Genomic DNA, 25,498 nt, shown 5'->3' with positions numbered 1-25,498 from the left:
CACTCCAGCTCCCCAAACACCCAACACCTAACAGGGACAGACACAGGATAAAGGCAAACAGTCTTTTACTGTGGGAAAACTCTTCTTTTATAAGGGTTTCCCACCACCACAGCCACAAGTACACTAAGATCAATACACACTCTCTCTCTCTCTCACTGCCTCCTCTATTCATCTTGCAAGATTTGTCCTCCTTCCTCCCGACTCTGGCCCCTGATGCAAGTTAGGCAGTGCCTTTATTTCAGTTGCCCCAAAAGTGGTCTGTCAGCACTTCAAAGTTAGGCAGAAACCCCATGATATAGGAATTCCCCAGTTGTACACCTCCCCATTGTGTCCCCATGGGACCCAACAGGTGCTGTTCCTGGGACTACAATTCCCAGCATGCCCTGCAGGCACTCATGTGGGAATTTGAGCCTAGGCTCACTGCCATCTAGCCCTGGGGAGATAAAGCCCTGTGCAATCTGTCTCCCCGAGTCCTTCCATCCTAAGGGTGTCCTGGCTGGGTAAAGATGCTGACCGTCTTTCACAATATCAAGAACTCTGAATAAAAGCAGCTGCTTACTATAAGAGTGTGATATCACTCAGCTTGTCACTCAGCACTACAAAAATTACTAATAGAGAAAATTGATAAATCTTAATGAACAGGCCTTCTTCATGCATCTCACTGTTATTGTTATTGTCCCTCTGGTCCTCCTAATGAACTTTAACAATGAACACAACATGACCAGATGCTGTACCTGATAGAGTCCTTAGGATGTCCCATTGGCTGATCTTCTCCAGACGCTTTTTCAGACCTGACAGCTCCTTTAGCAGGTCCTCAGAAGAGAAGTCAGCAGTGACAGTGAAGCTGAGCGAGTCTTTATCAGCAGGTAGGACACAGCGAGATGAAAAAGTCTGCATTAGGACTAAGAGAAATAAAACGTAACATTAATAAGAAGGACCTCCTCTCAAGTAACGATTTGCATGGTGAATAGAGAGTTTGGGTTTAGACTGATTGCTTTTCATTCATTTATTGCTTATTTATAGGAGAATATTTCATTATAGTTGACTATAAGATGTCAGGTGCCTTAACTTTCAAAAAAGATTTTCACGGGAGTCCATAAGAGGTCAGTCATCAGACTGTAGATAAGTGGACTAAGAGGGGCAACAGACAGGGAGGGGGAGAACTGACTTATCAGACAAAATGAGGCATTGGGCTCTTTAATGTACTGAGATGAAGTTAATTAGATAGATAGATAGATAGATAGATGGATGAAAGGCACTATATGATAGATAGATAGATAGATAGATAGATAGATAGATAGATAGATAGATAGATAGATAGATAGATAGATAGATAGATAGATAGATAGATAGATAGGCACAAATGGCTCTCATAGAATCTTTACATAATTAAAGATTTATTCTTCACAACATATGGTATTCCAAATATGGAGACACTCTTTTGAGCCAAACAAGGCAATCCAAAGCAAACAAAGTTTCAAAACAGAATCCAAAGAGAAACGCTTGAAAAACAAAGCACAAGCTGAAAAATCCAGAAATTCACAAAAGCATAAGACACAGCTGAAAGAACACAAGAACTCAAAAACTCGTGAGAGCACATTAGCAATGAAACTGTGGTAGACCCTCGGGTTTATAGGGTGGAAGGAAGTTCTTGGCAGTGATTGGCAGCTGATCCACATCTTGGTGAGCCACACACAGAACACATGGAATGTAACACAGGCAGCTTATAAGCAGGATCAAATACAAAGAATAATGCAGAATCTCAACAAAATCAACATTAACAGAAATAAATGATCAAAAAGACATGAAACAGGACTTTGAACACCATTTCATGCTGAAAATGTCACGGTTAGCATGGGTGTAGACAGGGATTTCATGCATTTCTACTAAGAAGGTATTCTAGGATGAAACAACAAAAGCAAATGAGTGTAGAACCATAAACCTAAGTGAAGGTCGGTCTGTGATGTTGGCTCTCCTTCACTTCTACTTCTTCAACTCTCACCTCTGTGTCTGGATTGGACTACACAGTGTTGAGTGACACATTGTGTCTGCCTACTTTCTTTGAAATAAATACACAACCCAATGGTCTGCACTGGCTGTGTTTAGTATTTTAGTGCAGTAGATGGCGCTGGTCTGTTTAATGTGAGTCTCCGCCAAATAAATTAAGTTGATAAGTTTGGTCTGTCTGGGAACAGAAATGTGTATGAAGAGTTCTGACTCTGCTGGATGAGAACTTTCTTATAAATTAATCCTGACAGAACTGGACATCAGAGAGTGTGCTACCTTGGACAGGCTGCCAGCTCATTACAGGGTCAGACTCGCACTAGCAATCACAATGAGACAATTTGGTGTTTCTGCCATTTAAACAAGCTGAAATGTGAGGCTGTGGGGAAGATCTGGAATAACTGGAGGAAAGTGTGTGACTTGTCATAAAACTTGGGAGACGTTTGTGTCCTCATCACAGTTCTGTAATCTGTGGGACGACTTCAGGAATATTGTGTGTTAGAGAAATGACAAAACAGCACAAAAGAAAGATGAGAAGAAGAAGAGAGACCAGACTGGACTGTGGGGTTTGAGCTGTGAGGAAATGCTGAAGGATGTGAATGTCATCAGTTAAAGGACAAAGACATGAGGAGGTGACATGACAGGAGTGTTTAAAGATGTGAAGGAGTTGGTGTGTTCTTTTGTCAGGTGGCTTAAAATTTAAATTATTAAGAATACATTTCATGCAAATTAGCTTCTTCAAACAAACAACTGCAGATTTACCAGCCCTATCAGGTAATAATAATAATAATAACAATAATAATAATAATAATTTATGTATTTATAGACACCTTTCAAGGCACACAAGAACACCTTACAAAATACATTCATAACAACACTCACAATATAAAATGAATAAAATATTACAGTACAGTAAAACTAGAATAAATACAATAATAAAATTCAATTTAACTTTTTCAACTAAAATTCATATCAAACAGAATAATCCATCTTAAAAGATGTGTTTAAGGTGAGATTTAAAGATAGGAAGATAGTCGATATCACAAATATCTTGTGCAGTGAGTTCCATAGGCAAGGGGCCACTCGGCTGAAATCTCTAAAGCTCATGGTAGTCAGATGAGCAGGAGGTATAATAAGGTAAACAGAGGAAGAAGATCTAAGGATATGGGAAGGAATGGAGATGTGAAGAAGATCAGGATGATAAGGAACAGCCAGATTTTGGAGGGTCTTGTAAGTAATTAGCAGAATCTTATAATCAATGTGATATTTAATATGGAGCCAGTGAAGCTGCTGAAGGACTGGAGTGATGTGTTCAATGGAAGGTGTTCTGGTAATAATACAAGCTGCAGCATTCTGAACCAACTGAAGTTGTAAAGACGTTTGTGAGGAAGACCAGAGAGGACAGACTTAGAATAATCAGTACGAGATGTGACCAGAGCATGAATGAGAATAGCAGTGTTGGTAGCTGAAGGAGATGGATGTAAGCAGTTGATATTATGTAGATGGAAATATGCTGAACGAGTTATAATATTAATATGAGCCTGAAATTTTAAGGTGCTATCAAGAACGACACCTTAGCTATTAACCTGGGAGGAAGAAGAGATTAGAGAATTATCAATATTCAATGAAATATTACCACATTTGTCCAAACAGATTTAGTTCCTACCAGAAGAACGTGTGTTTTATTACTACTGTATTTAATTTAATAAAATTAGTTGTCAGCCACTGATTTAACTTCCTGCAGACAGTCAGAGAGGGAAGAAGGTGGAAGTCTGGAATCAGGCTTTGTAGACAGTTAGAGCTGAGGGTCATCAGGATAATAGTGAAAGTAAATATCTTGCCCTGGGGAACACCACTAACAACTGGGCAAACTTGGGATCTGAAATTTTTAGTTGTACAAACTGTGTATGATCTGAAAGATAAGATTTGAACCAGGTATGTGGAGTGCCAATAACGCCAATCATTTTCATCTTTCAGGAAGAATAGCATGAGATATTGGATCGAAGGCAGGGCTCAGATCAAGGAGCACAAGTGCGGTCAGCAGCCCTGAGTCAGCTGCCATCAGCAGGTCATTGGTGATTTTAACCAGCGCTGTCTCTGTACTGTGAAATGGACGAAACCCACACTGAAATTGTCCAAACAATTGATTGTCAGTAAGGTGAGAGTGAACCTGCACGGCAACAGTTTTTCAAGTGCTTTTTAAAGGAAATGTAAATTTGAGATTGTATGATAATTATTTAGGTTGCAGGGATCCACACCAGATTGATTGAGAACTGGAGTTATCACAGCCATTTTAAGAGATAAAGGAACAAGAACAGAGATAAGGGAAGAATGAATAATGTTAGTTATTAGAGAGGAAAGAGAAATACATAGTAACTGGAGCCAGCTGACAGGTATATCACTTGGAATTTCTAATAATATCAGATATTTCCAACTAATTGGGAGTTTAAAAATAGTAAGAAAAGAAGAAGGGGGATCATAAAATGTTTCTATGTAGAGAGTTTACAAGAGAAGTCAACTACTGGTGGATATTTCCATTTTTCATATTAAAAGGCAATAAAAGAGTTACATTGAGGAGGCCATAGGACGTTGTTTTTGAAGGCTGCAGATAAAGGCGGGAACTTTGAGAGTTTTGCATAAATTTGTGGAAATATTAGGCAAATGTGAAACTGGGCTGAATGGCCTGTTCTTGCCATTTGTACAAACTCCTCAGATCCTTTGAATTTGACTCTAAAGTTTCTCAGGTCTTACACACCCTAGTCTGATCCAGTCTGATCACCCTGTGAAGTGTCACTCTCACCTGCAGGAAGTAGAGATGGTCCTTCGTCTCTGAAAGCTCCTTCAGCTCAGCTTCTCTCCTCTTCAGCTCCTCAATGTCCTTCTCCAGTTGCTCCATGACTCCTTCAGCCTTCTCCATTTCACTCTTTTCTTGTTCTCTGATCCTCTCAGTCAGTTTCTTGTGGCCTTCCTCAATGCACTGCATTAGATCTCTGAAGCTCTTATCATTTTCCTCCACTACTCTTTCCACAGAGATCTGGTTGGATAGGAGAAAAATATAAAACTGAGTCACCAAATTAAAAAAATAAAATAAACAGTCCTAAGACACTTTTGTTGTGTATTCTGATGTAGTGATGGATAATTTGAATTAGGATCAGGGCTGTAGCAGACCCTTGGTACTCTGGGTAGCAGCATCTTCTATAGTCACCTTAAAGGCCGTATGGAATGTGCAGTCTTTATAAGGGGTTCTGTATGATCTGTGAGAGTCATTGTTAGACAGCTCTATTGTTCTGTGAGGATCTCTGGTAGTGTTACAGAGGTGTGTCTTTAAAAGAGCCTCTCCTGGTCATCCTGGGATTGAGAGTTGAGAAGTAAGAAGAAGAAGAAGAAGTTGGTATTGTGGAGAAAAGCTGATCTGTTGTAATTTAATTACATTAATTGCGTTTTTGCTTATTAACCTTCACCTAACTGTATTCAATTGTAATCCTCAGAGTTGTGAGTCTTTATATTCCAGGTTGCTGCATTTCTGTTTCCTTCATTTAACTTTTCATTATCTATACTAATAAAAGGCAAAGCCCTCACTCACTCACTGACTCACTCACTCACTCACTGACTCATCACTAATTCTCCAACTTCCCGTGTGGGTGGAAGGCTGAAATTTGGCAGGTTCATTCCTTACAGCTTCCTTACAAAAGTTGGGCAGGTTTTATATCGAAATTCTACGCGTAATGGTCATAACTGGAAGCAGTTTTTCCATTTACTGTAATGGAGATGAGCTTGAACGCCGTGGGGCGGAGTTTCGTGTGACATCATCACGCCTCCCACGTAATCACGCAGTACATAGAAAACCAGGAAGACCTCAAAAAGCGCTGAAGAAAACATGCATTATATAATTGAGAAGGCAGCAAACAATAAGAAGCGGCGAAAGTGACATATACAACCATATTCATGAGTTCTGCTACTTGAAACAAAGCACGATGTAAACCTACACTTTAAATTAAGTTCATAGACAGGCTGCGCTGGCGTTTGTAATTTAGTGCCTGCCCATATAAGGCCGTCCGTCAGCGGCAATCCAATAGCAAACTCCCACAAAATATTCACGGGTGAAGGACTGTGTTTATGGAGAGGAAGATGAGATGGTCAGGGTGGTGTTTGACACAAACTCAGCGAAACTGCGAGAGAAAGTTTTAAGTGCCAGGACTAAGGTAACATTAAATACAGCCATGGACATAGCACGAGATGGCACCAGCACAGCTGGGAACCTTCGATGCATGTACACCGAGTGGCTCACGTGAACTGACGCAGTGCACAGATAAAAGCAACAGTTCCAAAGAGCTGAACAAAACCGAATTACACAATTGAAAAGGCAGCAAAAATATGAAGCGTCTGATAAGCATATTCATAAATCCAGCTACTGTGGAAACAAAGCACACGGTGGAAAAAGTCAATGTCCGCTAAAGGAAGACAGTGTAAAAAACCCGTGCATGCAGTGTGTCAGGTCTCAGATAAAGAAGAAGACGAGCTGTTTATTGATGCAGTAAGAAACGAATCGATGAATGAAACCTGTCATCTTTACAACGATTGACAAACACGGAATGTAACTTGAACACAACACATCCTACAAATACGAACCTGATTGAAAGAAATAATGATAATCAAATCCTTGATGACAGCAACACTCAGTAACACTCACAAAACAAATACTGTATATTGACAGTCATGTTACGTTATTTTTAAAATGTTCCCTTTTCTTTTCTAGCTTTTTAACACACTACTTCTCGCTGCGATCGCGGGTATATATATATGTATATATATATATCCCGATCTACATACTCGAATAATGGATACTTTATTCACCATCAATGATTGTTTTGGTAAAGCCATACTCAGTGTATTCATTAGATGAACGGTAAAAAAGTAAGAGCGAGGGAGGATGCAGGCTGTAGTGCGTCAACTCTATCTGAATTGCGCGATCACATTTCAAAAATATATCTTTTCAAGTTCTATTTAGTCCATATTTGTCAAACTCAAGGGCGGGGCCACATCCGCCCGGCGTAATTATATCCGCCCGAGATCATTTTATATACTGTATTATTGTTATTAATGGCCCAGGTATATGAAGCACTGGTAACACAATAAACTACAGATCCCATAATGCAGCGCTTCAGCTGCCTTGCCTACACTTACCGCGTTAATCAAGTCTAGCTTATGATGCTGCAAGTTATTGCGAAGCTAGCTCACACGATGCTGGAGAGAAAAGTTCATTCTGAAAATAGAGCCTTTAAAAACCGATGGGAGGCTGAGTATATGTTTACTGAACCTGTGTGTCTCATTTGTGGAGCTAATGTGGCTGTAATTACAGAATTTAATCTAAGACGGCACTATGAGACAAAACATCAGGGTAACCTGAATGCAATGCAGAAGATACAGAAAGCAGAATAATTAAATAAGAATCTGACACTTCAGCGGACGTTTTAACCCGTGCACAATCACAAAGTGATTTCAAGTGAAGCTGCTTTTATGGGAGACACAAATGCACCAGTTCACCTTGCCCCACTTTCCCTGTTGCCAAGTAATGTTAAACCAAGTCGTCACTACGGTGTTCCCAAATCGCACTTTGCTGATAAACTGAGCACTGAGTTTGCACGGCGCTTTGGTGACTTTGAAGAACAAAAAAATCCGTCTACATGCGGCTCGAACCTTGTGCATGTTTGGTAGCACATATCTGTGTGAGAAGCTCTTCTCAGTGATAAAGACTAACAAAACAGCACACAGGAGTTGCCTCACTGAAGGTTTGAGTTGATTTATTCAGGAATAATATTCCTGTCTGTTTTACCATTCCTACCAAAGATATTTCTGTCGACTAAATAAAAATTCCTTCTATTTAAAATTTAAATAGAACTTGAACAAATACGATAGTTCATAATATCCACGCAGACTTGCACGTAAGAGCGGAGTTATCCGTTTTAACAAGCAGCGTATTGCACTGATACGAAATAGCTGTGTGTGTATATATGTAGATATGTATGTATATGTATATATATGTTTATATATGTGTGTGTGTATGTATATATATATATGTATTTGTGTGTATATATGTGTGTGTGTATGTATGTATGTGTGTATGTATATGTATGTGTATATATGTAGATATATATATGTATGTATATATGTGTATATGTATAGATATGTATATATATATGTTTATGTGTGTGTGTGTATATATATATATATATATATATATATATATATATACTGTATATATATATATGACAACAACACTCATCACTCACAACAGTGACAAAACAATTACATTGACAATCATGTTACGTTATTTTCAAAATGTTTCCTTTTCTTTTTCATTGCTTCTTTAACACACTACTTCTCAGCTGCGAAGCGCGGGTATTTTGCTAGTTACTAATAACTGCCACTATGACTTATATTTGTACAGCTCACCCGAGTGTCTTTGGGGGTGAAGGTTAGTGTGCAGGTGTGTCACAGTCAAGTGTAGCTATAGGGTATGAGGTGCACACTGTCCAGGATCATCAGCCCCAAAGCTGGAGGTGTTCAGCTGTTTTCAGGACCTTGCAGAGCTGCTCAGTGACTCTGTTATCTCTGAATCAGTAGGCAGGGATGAGGAGTCCTAAAAGTAGTCATAGTTTGGGATTCAGTTATTATGGAAATTGAGATGAAGTTTTGCTCCAGATACAGAGAGTCTCACATGCTGTGTTGCCTTCTCGGTACACAGGTAGAAAACCTTTGTGGATAGCTGGATAGGCTCCTGGCCAGAGCAGTGAAGGATCCAAAAGTCATCATCGAGCTTGTCTAGTTGTCATTGTACAATTGAAATATGGAGATCAGACTGCAGGTTCTGCAGGGCAAAATGTTGGGTGCAAAGCTAAGAAGCAAAACTGACAAAGTTGTCACCTCAGGATTTCCATCTGTGCCACACACCAGAACACATGGGGTTAAATAGATTAGAAGGCCTAATCCACATCTGAAATCTTACTGTCAGAAGAAGTCGGGATGGGTTATATTTCAACTGCATGGGCACTACTGTAAGATTAAGGTGGTCATAGGCCCCTAGGCTACTCCTTGTGTGGGCCCCCTGTTGCTGAGGATATAGACAGCCCCACTTACTCATAATGCTTTACCAGAAAAAAAATTATTTAATGCCACGTGTAATAGCATGCTGGAAATATTACAGAGCCAAAAAGCACCCACTCAGGGTGCACTAGCATAAACAAACATATGTAGAAATACCTTGACAGCCTTTACTGTAAATAGCAACTCCACAGATAAAAGGCATTAACAGTGGATCTGCAAGTTAATAACCGCTTTTAGCTTTCTAAACCAACAGGTGCACTAACAGCAGTAGTTTACAGGCCAAACTATATTACTGAGGCAATATCACAAATATCAAATAAAACAAGATCCAAATACACATTTTCCTACCTTTAGAAGATTTTCTTCCTTGTTTTCCTGAAAGTGAAGACCCTGATGAGGTCCGTAAAATCCAGTTTGCACAAAATATCACTTTCAGTGGACATCAGAGACAGGTAATTCAGTCTGTTTTGGCCCATTGTGGATCTCAGTCTGTTTTAACTAGTCTCAATTTTGAAAATGAATGCTCCCTGCTAGCATTCATTACAGGCAAGGTCATACTATATCAACATTTGGAAAAACTGACTGTAACTTTCTTCCTCGTATAAGTTGCAGCAGTGACTTTGTTGAGATATCCTTGTTTTCTTTAATAAATTCTCTGAATTGTCCAATTTCATTCACAAAATCTTCCACCAGATCACCCGATATTTCTTCTGAAGATTAGCCGCTGCATTTGAAGATCTTCTACAGAGATGGAGGAAATTTTGTTCAAAAATGCAAATGTCTGCTCAGTGTCTTTGTAGGAGTGATACCTCTGGTCTAGTTCGGCAACGATTCGGTCTGTGTGACAATAAAACCTGTTGTTTTCAACTTGTCTCGGCCTGATTGCTCACAGTCAGATTCAGTGGATTCATCTGCTGGTTTTTTCCTTTTTCTGTGCCTCTGTGTGTCTACTTTGTAGTATTGGGATACAGTTGGTGACATGTTCTTTGCACCACTCTCAAAGTTGTCAAAATCATCTCACAGGCGGCTACATAATTCCTCGATGAGCTAATATGATCAACAGCGTTACATAAATCCAAATCAACTTCTTGCAGAGCAGTGCTAGTCTTGTCAGAGCGTTGCAGTATGCAGTGCCACATGTTACACAAAAAGGAAATCTCTAGTTTGTCTATCTTCATGTAGAGTGTCCTGGCTTCATCCTGAGCAGTAGGGTTTGGTTCAGCTCATCAGCTAACTTTTGCAGTGACTCTTGAATTCTGCATAGTCCCTTCAGTGCTTTTATTGCCAGTGCGTTTGCCGACCATTTAGTGTCTGAAAAGCATTTCAAAGCCTCTACCCTGTGGATCAGAATTTTGTTGCTGACTGGATGAAGAATCGACAGCCTTGAAATATCCAGTCAATTTAGGGATTTTCTTTAGCAGTTCTTTGTTACATTGTTTTTTTCATTCGTTGTGCTCCACTATCATATTTTCTATCAGACATCTTGCAGAAATGCTTTCCAGTTACCCAGAATAACACAGTGGTGTGGTATGAATCAAAACAAAATTAACTTTAACCGGGTCACATCTACCCAATCAGCTGTTTACATTTAAAATGTTTCTTATTGGCCAATGGGCGTCAGGGAGGAGGTTTTCTTTTATTAAATTAAAAATAATTAAAAATAGTTAGGCCAATCCCAGGCCCCTGCAGACATGGGGCTAGGCTTCAGCCTAGGCCAGCCTGTGCATTAATCCGCCTGGTGCTCTGCCCACTTTCTTTGACAAGAAGGACACACCCTAGTTTCCTGGTCCTGCTGTGTCCTTTAAGACACCATGTGGAGCTGTTGTTTAATGTAAGTCTGCCAGATAAATCAGATTGGAAGAATTTTGTTTGTCCAGGCTCAGAAATGTGTAACTAAATAAATACATGGATCCTGGAAGAACTGGACATAAAACAGGAAGCAACTCTAGACAGTCAGATATGTGGCAGTCAAATTTGTGTCCAGGTAACAAAGAAAATCCCCACCAGAAATCATAATGGATTAATTTACATCTCTGCCAATAAACTAGAATGACATGGAGGATGTGGGAGAAGAACTGGAGTGGTGAACTCCACATGGAAGATCAATGGTGATCTGGAATGTAACATAAGTGGCCACTGCACCACCTTACTGTATTTGTCATAAAATATGAATGGTTAAAAAAAGGTGGAGGTGCTAGCGTTATCGCACTCAGTCCAGCAGCCTAACACCTTCACTCATGGAGTCCAGTAAAGCTGGGACATATCAGAATGAACAGAGAAAGTCCATTAGGGAATGTTGTGTCGACTGATCCAACTCCAACTTGGGTAAGCAGGTGAGGGGACGCTGGCCCATGCAAGTTGCTGCCGCTCCTTCCTGTTAACAACACTTTTCGTAAAATTCACCTTAATTCTACACTTTCTCACGCTTGTTTTATTTCTTTTATTGTACGTATAGTTCGTGGATACAGCCGACTTGAATTGCATGGATTTGGCTTAATATTTACAGATTTTATGGACTCTACTTTGACTGGGAACAGCTGAGTCTGTGGATCACGGGACGAGAACCTATGAACATTTCTTTGTACCTGGCAATCTAGGACCTCGGGATGATCTGTCTCCGTGATTATATTCGCTATGCTGATCTGCTCCCGATTCATTTTATAGTACTCTATGACTGGGATCTGATCTGATGCTCAACCTGGCTTATGGCTCCAGGGCGTCACGCATGAAATTACCAAGCGTTACTGTTTGTGGCTGTGTATTGGAACCTCCAAATCCTGCTACCTCCTCCTGCTATGCTTTCTGCTGCTTTGCTATCGCCGTTCATCTCATCTACACTACCACACCCTCCTGTCCTACCGGTTCCGCTGTGCTGTGCTGCTTCTCCACTGCTTTTCAGATAAGTATTGCCAGTATCATGCTAAAATACTCTCATGACAAACTCCTTCTTATTAAACAGTTTGTCCAGAGCAAATGGTCTGACTGGAACATCCTAAAAGACGCGGTATTTTGCAGCCCGAAATATATACATCGCGGTCAGGTCACGCCACCGCCGGCTGCGAATGAAAAGACAACCGGCAGCATTTGCTCAGGAATAAGCCTTCCTTCTCATGGCCCTGGAAATACAAGTGTCAGTGTGCCAAATTTACATTGTGTGGAAATAAACCCTGATCACGGCTCTGTGCAAAAGATGCCTCATTAACTAATATTGCTCTGTTTAACTCAAGATCTCTTAATGGCAAAGCATTGGTGCTGTCAGAACTCATCACTGACACCAAACTTGATATACTGTGTTTAACGGAGACTTGGCAAAAACCAAACGAATTGACGTCTCTCACGGAGGCGACTCCACCTGGTTTTACTTTCCATACAGAACCTCGCAGCTCTAGACAAGGAGGTGGGCTAGCAGTAATTATCAGAGCAGACTTAAATATCAAACGAATCCCAATTGACTGTCCACTGTCTTTTGAGTGCCTGGCTCTTAAACTAATAACGGAAACAGGTCCTGTCTCACTCATTGTTCTTTATCGTCCCCCAAAATACAATGCATCCTTCTTATCTGATCTGATTGAACTTTTAACCCACCTAAGCTCTTACTCTCAGAGAATTATCCTTCTTGGTGATTTCAACATCCATATTGACATTACTACATCTAAACTGAGAAATGAATTCCTATCCTTACTGGACTGTTTTGACTTGACACAACATGTTGATTTTCCCACCCACTCTGGTGGTCATATATTGGATCTGATCTGCACTTCTGGACTATCTGTTGCCAATTTTACAGCACTGATTTGGGACTCTCTGACCATAAAGCAGTATTTTCACTGTCTCACTGCCTTTACCTCCTCTTACCTGTAAACGACAAATTTCTTACAGAAACCTTAAAAATATCTGTCCCTCTATCCTTTCTGGATCCATTTCTGATCTTTTACTGTCTGCACCTATTCCGTCAACACTAGATAGTCTTGTTGACCACTATAACTCAGCCCTTCATTCAGCATTAGATAAAACAGCTCCTTTAAAACATAAGGAGGTTTCCTTTAAACGTTCAGCTCCTTGGTATAACTCAGAATTGCGATCTATGAAAGCAGCTGGCGACACCTTGAGAGAATGTCACGTAAGACTGGCCTCACTGTGCACATCCAGGCTTTCTCTGACCACCAAAGAGCTTACAGAGAAGCACTAACTGAACACCCACTATGGCAGAATAATAGAAAGTGGCCACGATAACCCAAGGGTTTTGTTTTCTGTAGTTAATAAACTACTCGAACCTGCATCTGGCCCAACTACCTCTTCTACTGAAGTCTGTGAGGATTTCCTCCACTTTTTCCGTAACAAATTAAAGATCTAAATAATTCAACTAACGTAAATACATCATCTGTTTATATCTCTCCCTGTTTTCCCACTCCATCCAGCTCCTTCTCTAAGTTCTCACCAGTCACATCTGCGTTTGTTAATAACCTGCTTTGTAAGATGAGGCCAACTACTTGTGTACTGGACCCCATCCCCAGCACACTACTTAAATCCTGCCTTCATGCCATAATCCCGACTGTTACAACAATAATAAACTCATCCCTTGACACTGGCTCTGTGCCTCACTTTTAAAATCGCTTCTGTAACCCCAATGTTAAAAAGTCTGGTCTTGATGCTGACAATCTTAACAATTTCCAGCCTATTTCCCACTTACCTTTCCTGTCAAAAGCTCTTGAGCGTGTTGTAGCTTCCCAGCTCACCAATTACTTAATCTAATAATTTGATGGAACCCTTTCAGTCTGGTTTCAGGGTGCAGCACAGCTGTGAAACTGCTCTGCTACGGGTAACCAATGATTTGCTTATGGCAGCAGACTCTGGACAAACCAGCATATTAATTCTATTAGACCTCAGTGCAGCATTTGACACTGTCAGACATGACATTCTACTGTCCAGAATGGAGAACATGCTGGGTATCTCTGGCACTGCCCTCCAGTGGTTCAAGTCCTATCTGACTGATAGGCAAGAGTTTGTTAGTCTTGGCAACAGCAGATCCAGCTCGCCAGTCACACAAGGAGTTCCTCAGGGCTCTGTCCTCGGCCCTCTTCTCTTCTGTATTTATATGCTTCCCTTGGCCATATTATTCGTAGCTATGGACTGGGCTATCATTTTATGCAGATGATACTCAACTCTACTTCAATGTTAAAAGTGGAACTTCATCAGAGCTTTCTCAGCTCACAACCTGCCTTAGTGAAATTAAAACCTGGATGGAGCAGAACTCTTTAAAATTAAACTGCAACAAAACTGAACTCCTGCAAATTGGGACTAAAATGCAACTTAATAAAATGAGCTCCTTCCCAGTCCATCTTGGTGGTGATCTCATCAGACCTGCCTCTACTGCAAAGAATCTTGGTGTCATTTTGATTCCTCCCTTTCTTATTCCACCACATAAATCACATTAAGAAACTTTCTTACTTTCACCTCCATAACATATCCGTGTTCGCTCCTTCCTCTCCTTTTCTAATGCTGAGAAACTTGTCCATGCTTTTATCACATCCCACATAGATTATTGTAACTCCTGCTGGCAGGTGCCCCTTCTAATCTTATATCACAGCTCCAGCTTATTCAAAACTCGGCTGCAAGAGTCCTTACTCGAACCAGCAGCAGAGCACATCACACCCATCCTGCTCCTCTTCACTGGCTCCCTGTGTCTTACAGAATCGAATATAAAATCCTACTAATAACCTACAAAGCCTTAAATAACCTTGCCAAACTACATCAGTGACCTTCTCCATCACTATGTGCCTGCCTGCCCACTAAGGTCCTCTGATTCTGGCAATCTTGTTGTGCCCCACACTAATCTACACTCCATGGGTGACAGGGCCTTCAGCTGTATAGCCCCAGACTCTGGAATGACCTACGAAATTAATCAGGTCAGCTGACTCCATGAATTCTTTTAAAAACAACTCAAAACTCATCTGTTCAGGAAGGCTTTTAGCTCTACTTGACTTTATTCCCTTCTCTCAGTTTACCTCTGTCAAGATGCTCATGTAACCTGTATGTGTGTGTGCTAGACCATCAATTCTGTTGTCTGTTAGGCTTTCTCTGAATTTACTGTCTTACTCTTCTTTATTTATTTATTTGGTTTGTACAATGCTATATGCTGTATCCCCTGCCGTTCTTTCTTATATTCTGTAAGTGCCTTGAGCATGGGAAAGGGCTATATAAATAAAATGTATTATTATTATTATTATTATTATTATTATTATTATTATTATTATTATTATTATTAACTCCGAACATCAGTGTCAACCTTCATTATGAGTTATTGTTAAGGGAGTGAAGTCATCTTTAAGTGAAGGAGTGAGAAACCTGGAGGGTCTTGTGGTCTGAATTTCTAATGACTAAAACATGAAATGCTGTCAGCAGTGAAACACCATGAAGGACACAATGAACCATCTTCTTTCCTTCTCCATTTCCTTGTCCTCACACGTCATCACCACAAACTCACAACCCTTTTAGTTTTTATCCTCTCTTTGATATGAAGTGTCATCTTAATTCTACTCACCTTCATCTCTTCTGCTGTCTTCCTCGTCTCCCTCAGTTTCTTCTCTTTCTCTTCAAGTCTCCTAATTTCACTCAGTGTCGCCCCCAGCTGTTTCTATTTGGACACACAAGAGGACACATGGGGTCTCATCAGAATTCACTTCCACTTTCTCAGCTTGTGGTGTCATTTTGAGTGATTAAATTTGTACAACACATTTTTTCACATTCCATGGCACAACTTACTGTTTCTGTCACACTTGTCTTCATATTGACATAGTAGGTGACACTCAGAGATTTAATTAAACAAATATGAATATCACACAACATTCAAATAAAGGTTTAATTTAACACTTCAATTCAAGATGGAGTTTGGGCTTAAAGAGAGCTACAAATAAAGGAGACAGTCTGAAGGCTCACTGGTGTACAGTCAGTCCTTGAGACTGAGAGGACATCACATCAACAACCAGGATATCAGAGCTTCACACATAAAACAGAAGAAATCTGCAAACCCAGGAGACCTCAGATGGCTAAGAACTGCAATTGGACCAACAAGGCCATTGTGGAGTTGAGACTTGTGAGAACTTTGTCAAGTGTTTGGTCATTTTATGGAGTCAAGTGAGATAACTGAGGCCGAGAGACACGAGTGAGTCTGAGGAGTTCAGTAAAAAGTGAAATCTGAAGAGGAGTTTAATGAGCTCAGAGAAATTCGACAATAACTAAAGAACAGAGAAATAAATAATAACACAAGTGAAAGTTAACTAACTCAGAGTTCAAACATGAAGAAGAGCAAATGAGTCGCACACAGTGGGCTGCTTTATGACTTGGAGGGCATCTGGTTTTGGCTATTTTACAGAGAGGCGCAGATCCAGTTGTCATTGTCAACAACACGTAACGTGGAAAATGGAAAAGTGAAACAAGAACTAAAGAAAAAGTGACAAAAGTAAATAAAAGAGAAAACTTAATGAATGATGAAAATTGAACGGTGACAGGAGGACTCACCTTGTAATTTTAACTGACACTAAAGCAGCACGGAGGAAAACCTGAGAATAGAATCAAACTATCCATCCATTATACAACCCACTATATCCTAACTACAGGGTCACGGGGTCTGCTGGAGCCAATCCCAGCCAACACAAGCAAGGCAGGAACAAACCCTGGGCAGACTGAGAAATGGAGTTTAACAAGAATCTTGACAACCTTTAAGAAGAATCTGGAGGAGATTTTGGGACAGCATAATTGATAGCAAAACAAACATGACTGATGATCTCCACTCATTTGCCAAATATCTCATGTTCTACTACTTACTAATTTAAGACCCCAATGGCCATATTTCCTAATCACAACTGAAATTGCCGGCTTTTTATCTGACCTCATTATACATGATCATGTAGTGTAGATGGTGAGTTTTAATCTTCATATAAATGTAGAAATACAGTCAGTCAGTCATTATTCAACCCTATACATCCTAACACAGGGTCACGGGAGTCTGTTGGAGCCAATCCCAGCCAACACAGGGTGCAAGGCAGGAACAAAAGCCGGGCAGGGCAACACACACACATCACACACACCCACACACCAAGCCACACACTAGTGACAATTTAGGATCGCCAATGCACCTAATCTGCATGTCTTTGGGCTGTGGGAGGAAACTGGAACACCCAGAGGAAACTCATGCAGACACGAGGAAAACATGCAAACTCCACAGGGGAGGACCTGGGAACCCAGGTCTCCTTACTGCATGGCAGCTGCACCACCACTGCGCCACCGTGCCACCCTGTAGAAATACACACATTTAACAAATATTTGCAGAACTGATATACTTTGTGGAGTTCTTTCCAAACTGTTAAAGGTCAGAGCTCATCTCATAATCATACAATGTAATTATCAAGGAGCTGACTAAATGAAATTATGTCTGATAACTAATTTGGTGCAGAATTACTTAATAACTTAATAAAGTGAGAACATCTTTAGTACAAAGCCACTTAAAATTCTACATATTATGAGAATTTTAGATCTTATTCTAAACATCCTTATATTATTTCGCTTGTGTCCATCCGTGCTTTCAAACCAGCGTTTCTCAACCTGTAAGTATTTGCGACCGAGTTTTCATAACAGTTTTAATCACGCCCTCTAACGCTTTTTTGAAAGGAGCCCACTAATACCAATTTGTTCTTTTTAATTAATGATATATCATAGATGCATATTTTATTATACCTACTTAACTTTATCAACATTTATCTAACTCTATATTTATTTTTCTAGTATCAGAATGTAGTTTAAGTTAATTCGCTTTGGTTTCAATAGATGTGTTTTCATATTTTCGATTCTTGTCTTCTTTTTTTCAAATCTTCGCCACCGCTGAGAGCCACTGATATAAACTATCCCTCCACAACAATAGAGAGGAATTAGTGTTCCTGGCAGAGTTTTAATCTTAGGCTTCTCTTCAAGTCTTCAGTTCTTCATTGTGACCAATCATCGACTGTGGTATTTGATTGTTTGTTCAGTGCATACTTTGTTACTGACTGAAACTGCATTATGACATTACCATTTTACACCTCCTCTTACTTTCACTTCAACATAACCCTCCCGATAAAATGAAAAGGCAAATACATAGTAGCTGTGACCAACAGAAACGGTCTTGCTGGCCTACATACTCACGGCAACACACAGAAGCAGAAACATCTACATAACGCCACACCAACCAGCACAGGCAACATACCTCAGAACAACGTTAATGTATGACAAACCACAGAGTGATATTATCCGAAGATCAGTGGCAACATGTCTTGCACCTGGACAATGAACAAAAACTAATCACACACACAACCTTTCTGAAGAGCAGCAGGCAAACTGCCAGGCAACAAGAAACTACGACAGAAAAACTACAGGGATTCCATAACACTGATAACTCAAAACAAGATATTCTCTTTATATTACGGTTTAAGCATTTCCTCTTTGTTTAATTTGTTGTGTGACTGTCACCAAGTCACAACGACAAATGTTTAATAACATCAGAGTTTATTTGCCAAGCCCTGCTTTTACCATGGCCAGTTGTACACTACATTTTCCAGAGTTACATCAAAACCCGGGTTAAACGAACAGCTACTTGCTGGTTACACACAGGGAATATTTTCGCTGACAATAACTTTTATGCAACAAATTACGTTTCCGACAATTCTTATAGACTTTGGTATACTACATGAACTGACGCCCACACTTCACACATACTGACTTACAAGTGCCCTGCATTTCCCTTCTTATCCAATATTCTCTATTCACCTCTTCATGTTACACTTTGTATTGTAAATATTCATGCTGTTGTAAGTGACTATAAGAACATTCCATACTAATCATGGGACTATTCTAATATTGAGTCCTCTCACAAGTCACTACTTATGAAAATAATTTCCCTTCTTACTGTAATGTGTGATGTTCTTCTCCTTCATCATCATTTCATTAATTTAATTTTTACTTTAATTCTTGCAAAATTTTCTCAATCACAATATGCTAGTCAATATTAATTGACATGTGAGTGTAACGTGTGTCTTAGAGAGGCCTGAGGTACTCGAGACACAAGTGATCAGAACACAAAGAACCTCCGCTCAGTTTAATGAGAGCACTCAGCTCACTCGACTGTCCATGGATCACACTGTGTATCTCATCCTGGACTGTTTCATGTCTTCCACCCAGTCTCACCAGGATAGGCTCCAGCTCCCTGCTGTCCTATACAAGCAAACTGAGACTCCTCAACATGAAGGAATAGATTTCTCTGACAAACTACATTTACGTATCACTTAACTCCCTTTTTTATTGAGCTTCCATTAAACACTAAACTCCACTCACCTTTTTCCTTCTCTTTCAGTCTCCAGTTCAACCTTTTCATGACCATCATGTTCAGTCATTCCACAAATTATGCAGATACAGGAATCATCAGTTTTACAAAATATCTCCAGACTTTTCTGATGTTTCTCACAGAGTTTCTCCTTCAGATTTCTATCAGGATCAACCAGCTTGTGTCCCTTCCAGGCGTCTCCTTCATAGTGAGGCTGCAGGTGAGTCTGACAGTAGGAGGCCATGCAGGTTAGACAGGACTTCACCGCTCTGAACTTCTTCCCAGTACAGAAGTCACACTCCACATCTCCAGGACCGGTATAATTCTGAGGAGGAGGAGAACTGAGTGCCGTCTTCTTTAATTTCTTGATGACTTCATTCAGCAGAGTGTTTCTGTTCAGCTCAGGCCTTGTGGTGAAGGTGTGTCTGCACTGAGGACAGCTGCACACTTGGCTCTGATCCCAGTAGTTAGTTAAACACTTCTGACAGAAACTGTGACCACAATGCAGTGACACGGGGTCAGTCAGGGTGTCCAGACAAATTGAGCAGGTGAACTCATCCTGTGATACAAACAGCTGGGCTTCAGCCATCATCAGTCTGTGGAGAGGCAGGCAGAGAGAATCAGTCAGGAAAACAAGGAAGTGACTTGTGAAGAAACCAAAGTGAACGTTTGTGGTCAGTGAGGAGGAGGAGGAGGAGATTTAAAGAGAAAGCTGAGAGATGACAGAGAGAACATCTGAGGAGACACTGAGGGTGAACAGTTAATGTGAGACAGGAGCTCGGAGAGTGAAGACATACAGTGAGAGAAGAGATGACCTGTCACAGGGGTCTGCTAAAGTGTAATTCACATCAGTATTTCTTTTTATTTATTACACACTGCAGTGTACATTAAACAGACTCAGAAGTCAGTGCACATTTACAAATGAAATAAAATGAAAACTTTAACACAACACCTAAATCACCATAAACAGATTTGTAATGTGACAGCCTTGCAGAATTCATCAGACAGAGACAGCGAGCTGTTAAACTTAGGATTCATTCTACTCATGCTGGTGCTCTTTTTAATCAAATTGTTCATCCCATAGTAAGTTCTCTCTCTAACCTATCAGAGTTGTAGGAATGCTGGGAGGAGAAGAAGCAAATTTCAATCTACCAAATAATTCATAATCATTTGTGTCTTTTGTCAATGCCGGTAAATAATTTTATTATTCAGTAAAGCTCCCTCTTTATATCTCTTACCTTTCTGTGTAGTTGAAGTTCCCATGGCTGTTAGACTTTCATAAGGGTAAGTGAAGCCCCTTATTTTAAGAAACAGAATAATCCATCCATCTATTGATCAATGTTCAAACATGGTTATACTGAGCAGGGCCATGGGGAAACTGGAGTAATCAGTGGGGGCTAAAATGAAACAACCCCTGGACAGGGTGCCAATCCATGACAAGGTGAACACACACACACACACACACACACGCACACACAATGACCTATTTGCAGTTTATTATAAACATGAGGATTACAGAAGTATGACCCTTCTTAAATATTGACATTCTGTAATTGGCCGGATAGCATCCATATGTGCGTGGGTGTGTAAGTGAGCTGTTACAGAGTTGGTTGCTGTCTTTCACGGGCATGCCAGGTTGGGCTATTCATGACTCAGCACTCCAATAATGGCTAATTATCATCCAGTTCACAACCATGCCAATCAGTCCTTATTATATATTACCATCCTTTCATTGACCAAGCATAAGCCACTTTGCTAAGCACACACATTAATGTGTTAATGTGCTGATCAGCTCCATCATGGTGTGGTATGTGGACTGTAGTGCTGCGGATCACAAGTTACTACAGAGGACTGCTAAGACAGCTGTGGATGGACTTCTGCTCTCTAATGGACAGTACCGCATCCAGACTGTGTGACAGTTTCTCCCCCCAATACTGTCTGACTTTTTAAAGCTTTAATCCACCCCGACGCCCCCACCCCCACTACTTGTAGTTGAACTGTGAACTTTGCACTATTTACACATTTGAAAACCGCTTAGGTCAAATGCACATATTGCACTTTATTAATGGTAAACACACTACACTCCAGATGTATGTTTGTTATCTGCTTATATTTCACTTTTTAATATAATAATATTACTGCTGCTGTTAAGCTGTTCCTGATCCAGTTAAAACTGATCTGCTTGACGTTGTCCTACCATTGTTGTGTCACTTTACTGCACGCTGTCTTGTTTGTTTGCACTGCATGTTGTATTAACACTAAGTGGTGTACATTGTCTTGATGTACTACATGTTGTATATCTGCATAGTAATTTCATCTCTACCTGTACTATTTATTGGGATGGGATGACAACAAAAAAATTTCAACTTGAAGTTACTATGTGAGATGATGCAGACTTTCAAAATTACACATTTTAATATTAAGGGGAAATGTGTTACTGCAGACATCAGGATGGGACAGGAGTGTCATTGAAATCAGGACAAGGACAACAAGCAGAGCTGATCATGATGTTGAGAGAAACACACCCAAAGTGACTAAGAAAGTTTTAATAAGCTTCTCAGCTTCAAAACGAGATTCTGACCTGAATCACTGCGAACGTGCAAATGTGACATGCATGTGAGTGACCACAGAGACCAATGGCTTTAAGAAGTCAGATAGCAGAAAATGACAAAACAGCCGAAGTGAAGAGTCACAGAAGAGGATAAAAGGGTTTAGGTCAGCAGTGAAGAGGTCATCATGTGATGGCCTGTCTGATGACCGAGTAATTAAAGATTTAGACGCCAGTCAGACATCAGGAAACGGTTTTGATCAACAAGGAATACAATGTGTGATCCCATCAATGTCAATTTTTAGCCCATGAAGGATAGAGAGGACAGATTTGGTACCAACTAATAAGATTTCTGTTTAATCATTATTGAGTTGTAAAAATTATCTGTCATCCAATGATTGATTTCCCAAATGCAGTCATTCAGTGCAACAGGTGAAGATGTTGCAGTTGCATCAACACTTACATAAAGTTATGTGTCATCGGTATAGCAGTGGAAGCTTAGACCATACCGATGAATAATCTCACCTAATGTGAGCACAGAGATGTTGAAGAGGATTGGACCGAGATCTGACCCTTATGGGATACCTTGTGTGAATGAAGTAATGACAGATTTGTATTCCCTAATGAAGACGTAATAATGGCGATCACTGAGGTATGATGTGAACCAAGAAAGAGCAGCACCAGAGATACTAATACTTGAAAGTCGGGACAGTAAAATGTCATGGTTAACTGTATCAAAGGTTAAGAAGAACTAGAAGAGCGGCCATCCGAGAATATGCGGTTATAAGTAAGTCATTGGCTACCTTAAGTACAGCAGTTTCAGTGCTATGTAGGGCTCTGAGTCCCGATTGAAAAGGCTCAAGCAGGTTATGTAAATTTAAATAATCATTGAGTTGAGCAGCAACAACCTTTTCTAAGATCTTAGTCATAAATGGAAGATTAGAAATTGGGCAATAACATTTTAGCTGTAAGGGGATCTGAGCCAGGTTTTATTAAAACAGGGGTTACAGCAGCAGTTTTAAATCACTTGGAACAACATGGGTGTGGAAACTGCAGTTGATAAAGTGAGAAATGGGGGCAGAAAGTTTATCAGTACAAGCCTTAATCAGTAAAGTAGGGGCAGGATCTTGATGGCAGGTAGATTGATGTAATTTAGATATTACTTCAGCACTATAAGTTGGTGGAATGGGGTTAAATTTAAATAAGCTGAAGATTTAGAAGTATAATAAGTCAACAGAGATGAGGAATGGTTGGCAGAGAAACCTTGATATATGGTCATAATTTTCTGACTGAAAATACTCTAGAAATAGATTACAGTGCTCAACAGAGGAATAAGGATTTTTAACAGCAGGTTGACAAAGTCTATTAACTGTATTAAAAAGAGATGTGGGGCAACAAGTACCAAAGTCAATAAGAGTGGAATAGTACTTTAAACGTGCAGTGGATAAGGCACATCTGTATTTCTTCAGGTGTTCGTGTAAGGCAGACCAGTCTTCTTCCAGAGCCTTTCCAAGCAGTGACCAGTTTGTTTCATGGTACGCAATTCTGCTCTAAACCATGCAGAGGACCGGTAGTAGAAACAGCCAAGGATTTAATAGGTGCATAATGATCCAAAATTTGTGACAATGTGGAATTATATAGAGATAAAATCTGCATAGAGCAAGACAACCCAGAAACATCATGGAGACCAGAAGCACCAACAGACATAGAGATGGATAACTGATCAATGTTCTTGATATTACGATAGGTTATTTTAGATGTTAGACTTATTTTAGGTAGGCGATAAGTGACACTAAATTCAATCAGTTTGTGATCGGAGATACCAATAACAGTACTAGATGTACAGACATTCTGCATACCAGAGGAACATACAAGATCCAGAATATGACCCTTAGCATGGGCTGAAAATCTAATATGCTGCACAAAACTGAAACAATCCAGTACTGAACATAGCTGACAAGCAGATGGACTGTCAGAATCCACATGAATATTAAGGTTACCAAGCAAAATAACAGCAGTTGATAAGCCACAGACAAGAGTGAGTATTTCATAAAGTTGAGAGAAAAATCCAGCTGAAGTTTAGGAAGTCTGTAGATTAATATAATGTGCAGCAAAGCCTTTCTAGTGATTTTAACAACCAGGTATTCAAAAGACATAATGTTGTGAAAATCAGCAGTGGTTGCTTTAAGACAATCGCGTTGAACCGCCACCAATCCACTACCTCGGCCTGTCAGGCGGGGTTTAGACAGGTAACTGTAACCAGAGGGGTAAGCAGATTTAATTGTAAGTAATCACCTGGATGTTGCCACGTTTCTACAAGAAACAACATGTCCAGTGTTTTAGAAGTTGATAAGTCGTTAAGGAAAGTAGTTTTATTAGTTACTGATCTGTAGTTAAGGAGCGCACAGTGGAGAGTTACGTCCAGATTGTAATCCTTGGTTACTCTAGTCCAGTATTTGCGGCAGGTGTCTCAGCCAATTGTCTGCCTACTCCATCGTCTTGCGGATTGTCTTTTGAAAAACAGGTCTGACAGACCAAATCGTGGAAATAGTGTCGTTGGAGGCAGAGGTGATATTAAAATGACAGCCGAGAGGAGCGGTGTATATACCGCGGACGAGCAATGCCTGAGCTCCGTGCATAAACCGTAAGTCACCGTATCCAGTCTGCAGTGCATACGGTAAGCGCATAATTGTGTTGTATAGTAGGAAATCATCTTTAGAAAAAGCAGTAACAGCTACCACCACGTTAGCCAGAAGCCATAAACTAACTCCAACTGAGCAGAAAACAAAGTCAGTTAAGAAATTCTTAATCCTAGTCAACTAAGAAAGAAAAGACTTACTCACCAACCATGCTGGCTCAGAGAGAGTACAGGAAGAGGGCTTATGGAATATAGGAAGCGAACGGAATAAAACTTTACAAATGGACTAGTATGAATCCAGTGAGAATCTGTCAATAAAACATAAAAAGCACCAGCAAGGCAGAGGACATAGTAACAGCAACAACGCAAAACAGAGCAAAAAGACACCAGTGAGAGACGGCAGCCAGATCGCGCATAGCCTACTCTCATCCGAACCGGAAATGATTCACAATTCATCTGAGCTTTGATTCTGTCTAATTCAGTGGTTCTCAACCATGGGGTGGGCCCCTAGAAGGCGAAGATGTGAAAAAAGAAAACAAGAATAAAAAATATTAAAAACATCTGTTGAAACCAAAGCAAATTAACTTAAACTAAATTCTGATACTAGAAAAATAAATATAGATTTAGATAAATGTTGATAAAAGTTAAGTAGGTATAATAAAATATGCATCTACATTTCAAAAAGGTTAGGGGTGCACGATTATTACTGTTACGAAAACTAGGGTCAAAATACTTAAAAGTTGAGAAACGCTGGTCTAGTTGCTAGCTGATAACATTCATCATTTAGAAAATCAATTCCCCATCTCTTTCATTTTCATTATGAGGGATTTTAACCTCAGTAATATGAAAGATG

The 25,498-nt window shown here is 40.1% G+C and overlaps 2 protein-coding genes across 2 annotated transcripts in view; both read right to left on the bottom strand.

Annotated features, from left to right (window-relative positions):
- Window positions 1-25,498, bottom strand: part of LOC120521919 (stonustoxin subunit beta-like) — a 46,073-nt gene that overhangs the window by 4,415 nt on the left and 16,160 nt on the right. The window contains exon 3 of the mRNA XM_039743189.1: window positions 11,575-11,600. Coding sequence (XP_039599123.1) covers window positions 11,575-11,600 — 26 coding nt within the window. The remainder of the gene's footprint in view (window positions 1-11,574; window positions 11,601-25,498) is intronic.
- On the bottom strand, window positions 15,721-20,079 carry LOC120521922 (E3 ubiquitin/ISG15 ligase TRIM25-like). Its single transcript, XM_039743192.1, has 2 exons — window positions 19,471-20,079; window positions 15,721-15,742 (listed from the first exon to the last, which is right to left on the bottom strand). The coding sequence occupies exons 1-2, from the start codon at window positions 20,049-20,051 to the stop codon at window positions 15,721-15,723; spliced, it is 603 nt and encodes a 200-aa protein (XP_039599126.1). The 5' UTR covers window positions 20,052-20,079.

The sequence above is a fragment of the Polypterus senegalus genome, unplaced genomic scaffold, assembly GCF_016835505.1.
Source record: "Polypterus senegalus isolate Bchr_013 unplaced genomic scaffold, ASM1683550v1 scaffold_2789, whole genome shotgun sequence".
Taxonomy (NCBI): domain Eukaryota; kingdom Metazoa; phylum Chordata; class Cladistia; order Polypteriformes; family Polypteridae; genus Polypterus; species Polypterus senegalus.
Note: the sequence above shows the minus strand (reverse complement) of the source record. Positions and strands in the feature narration are given on the sequence as shown.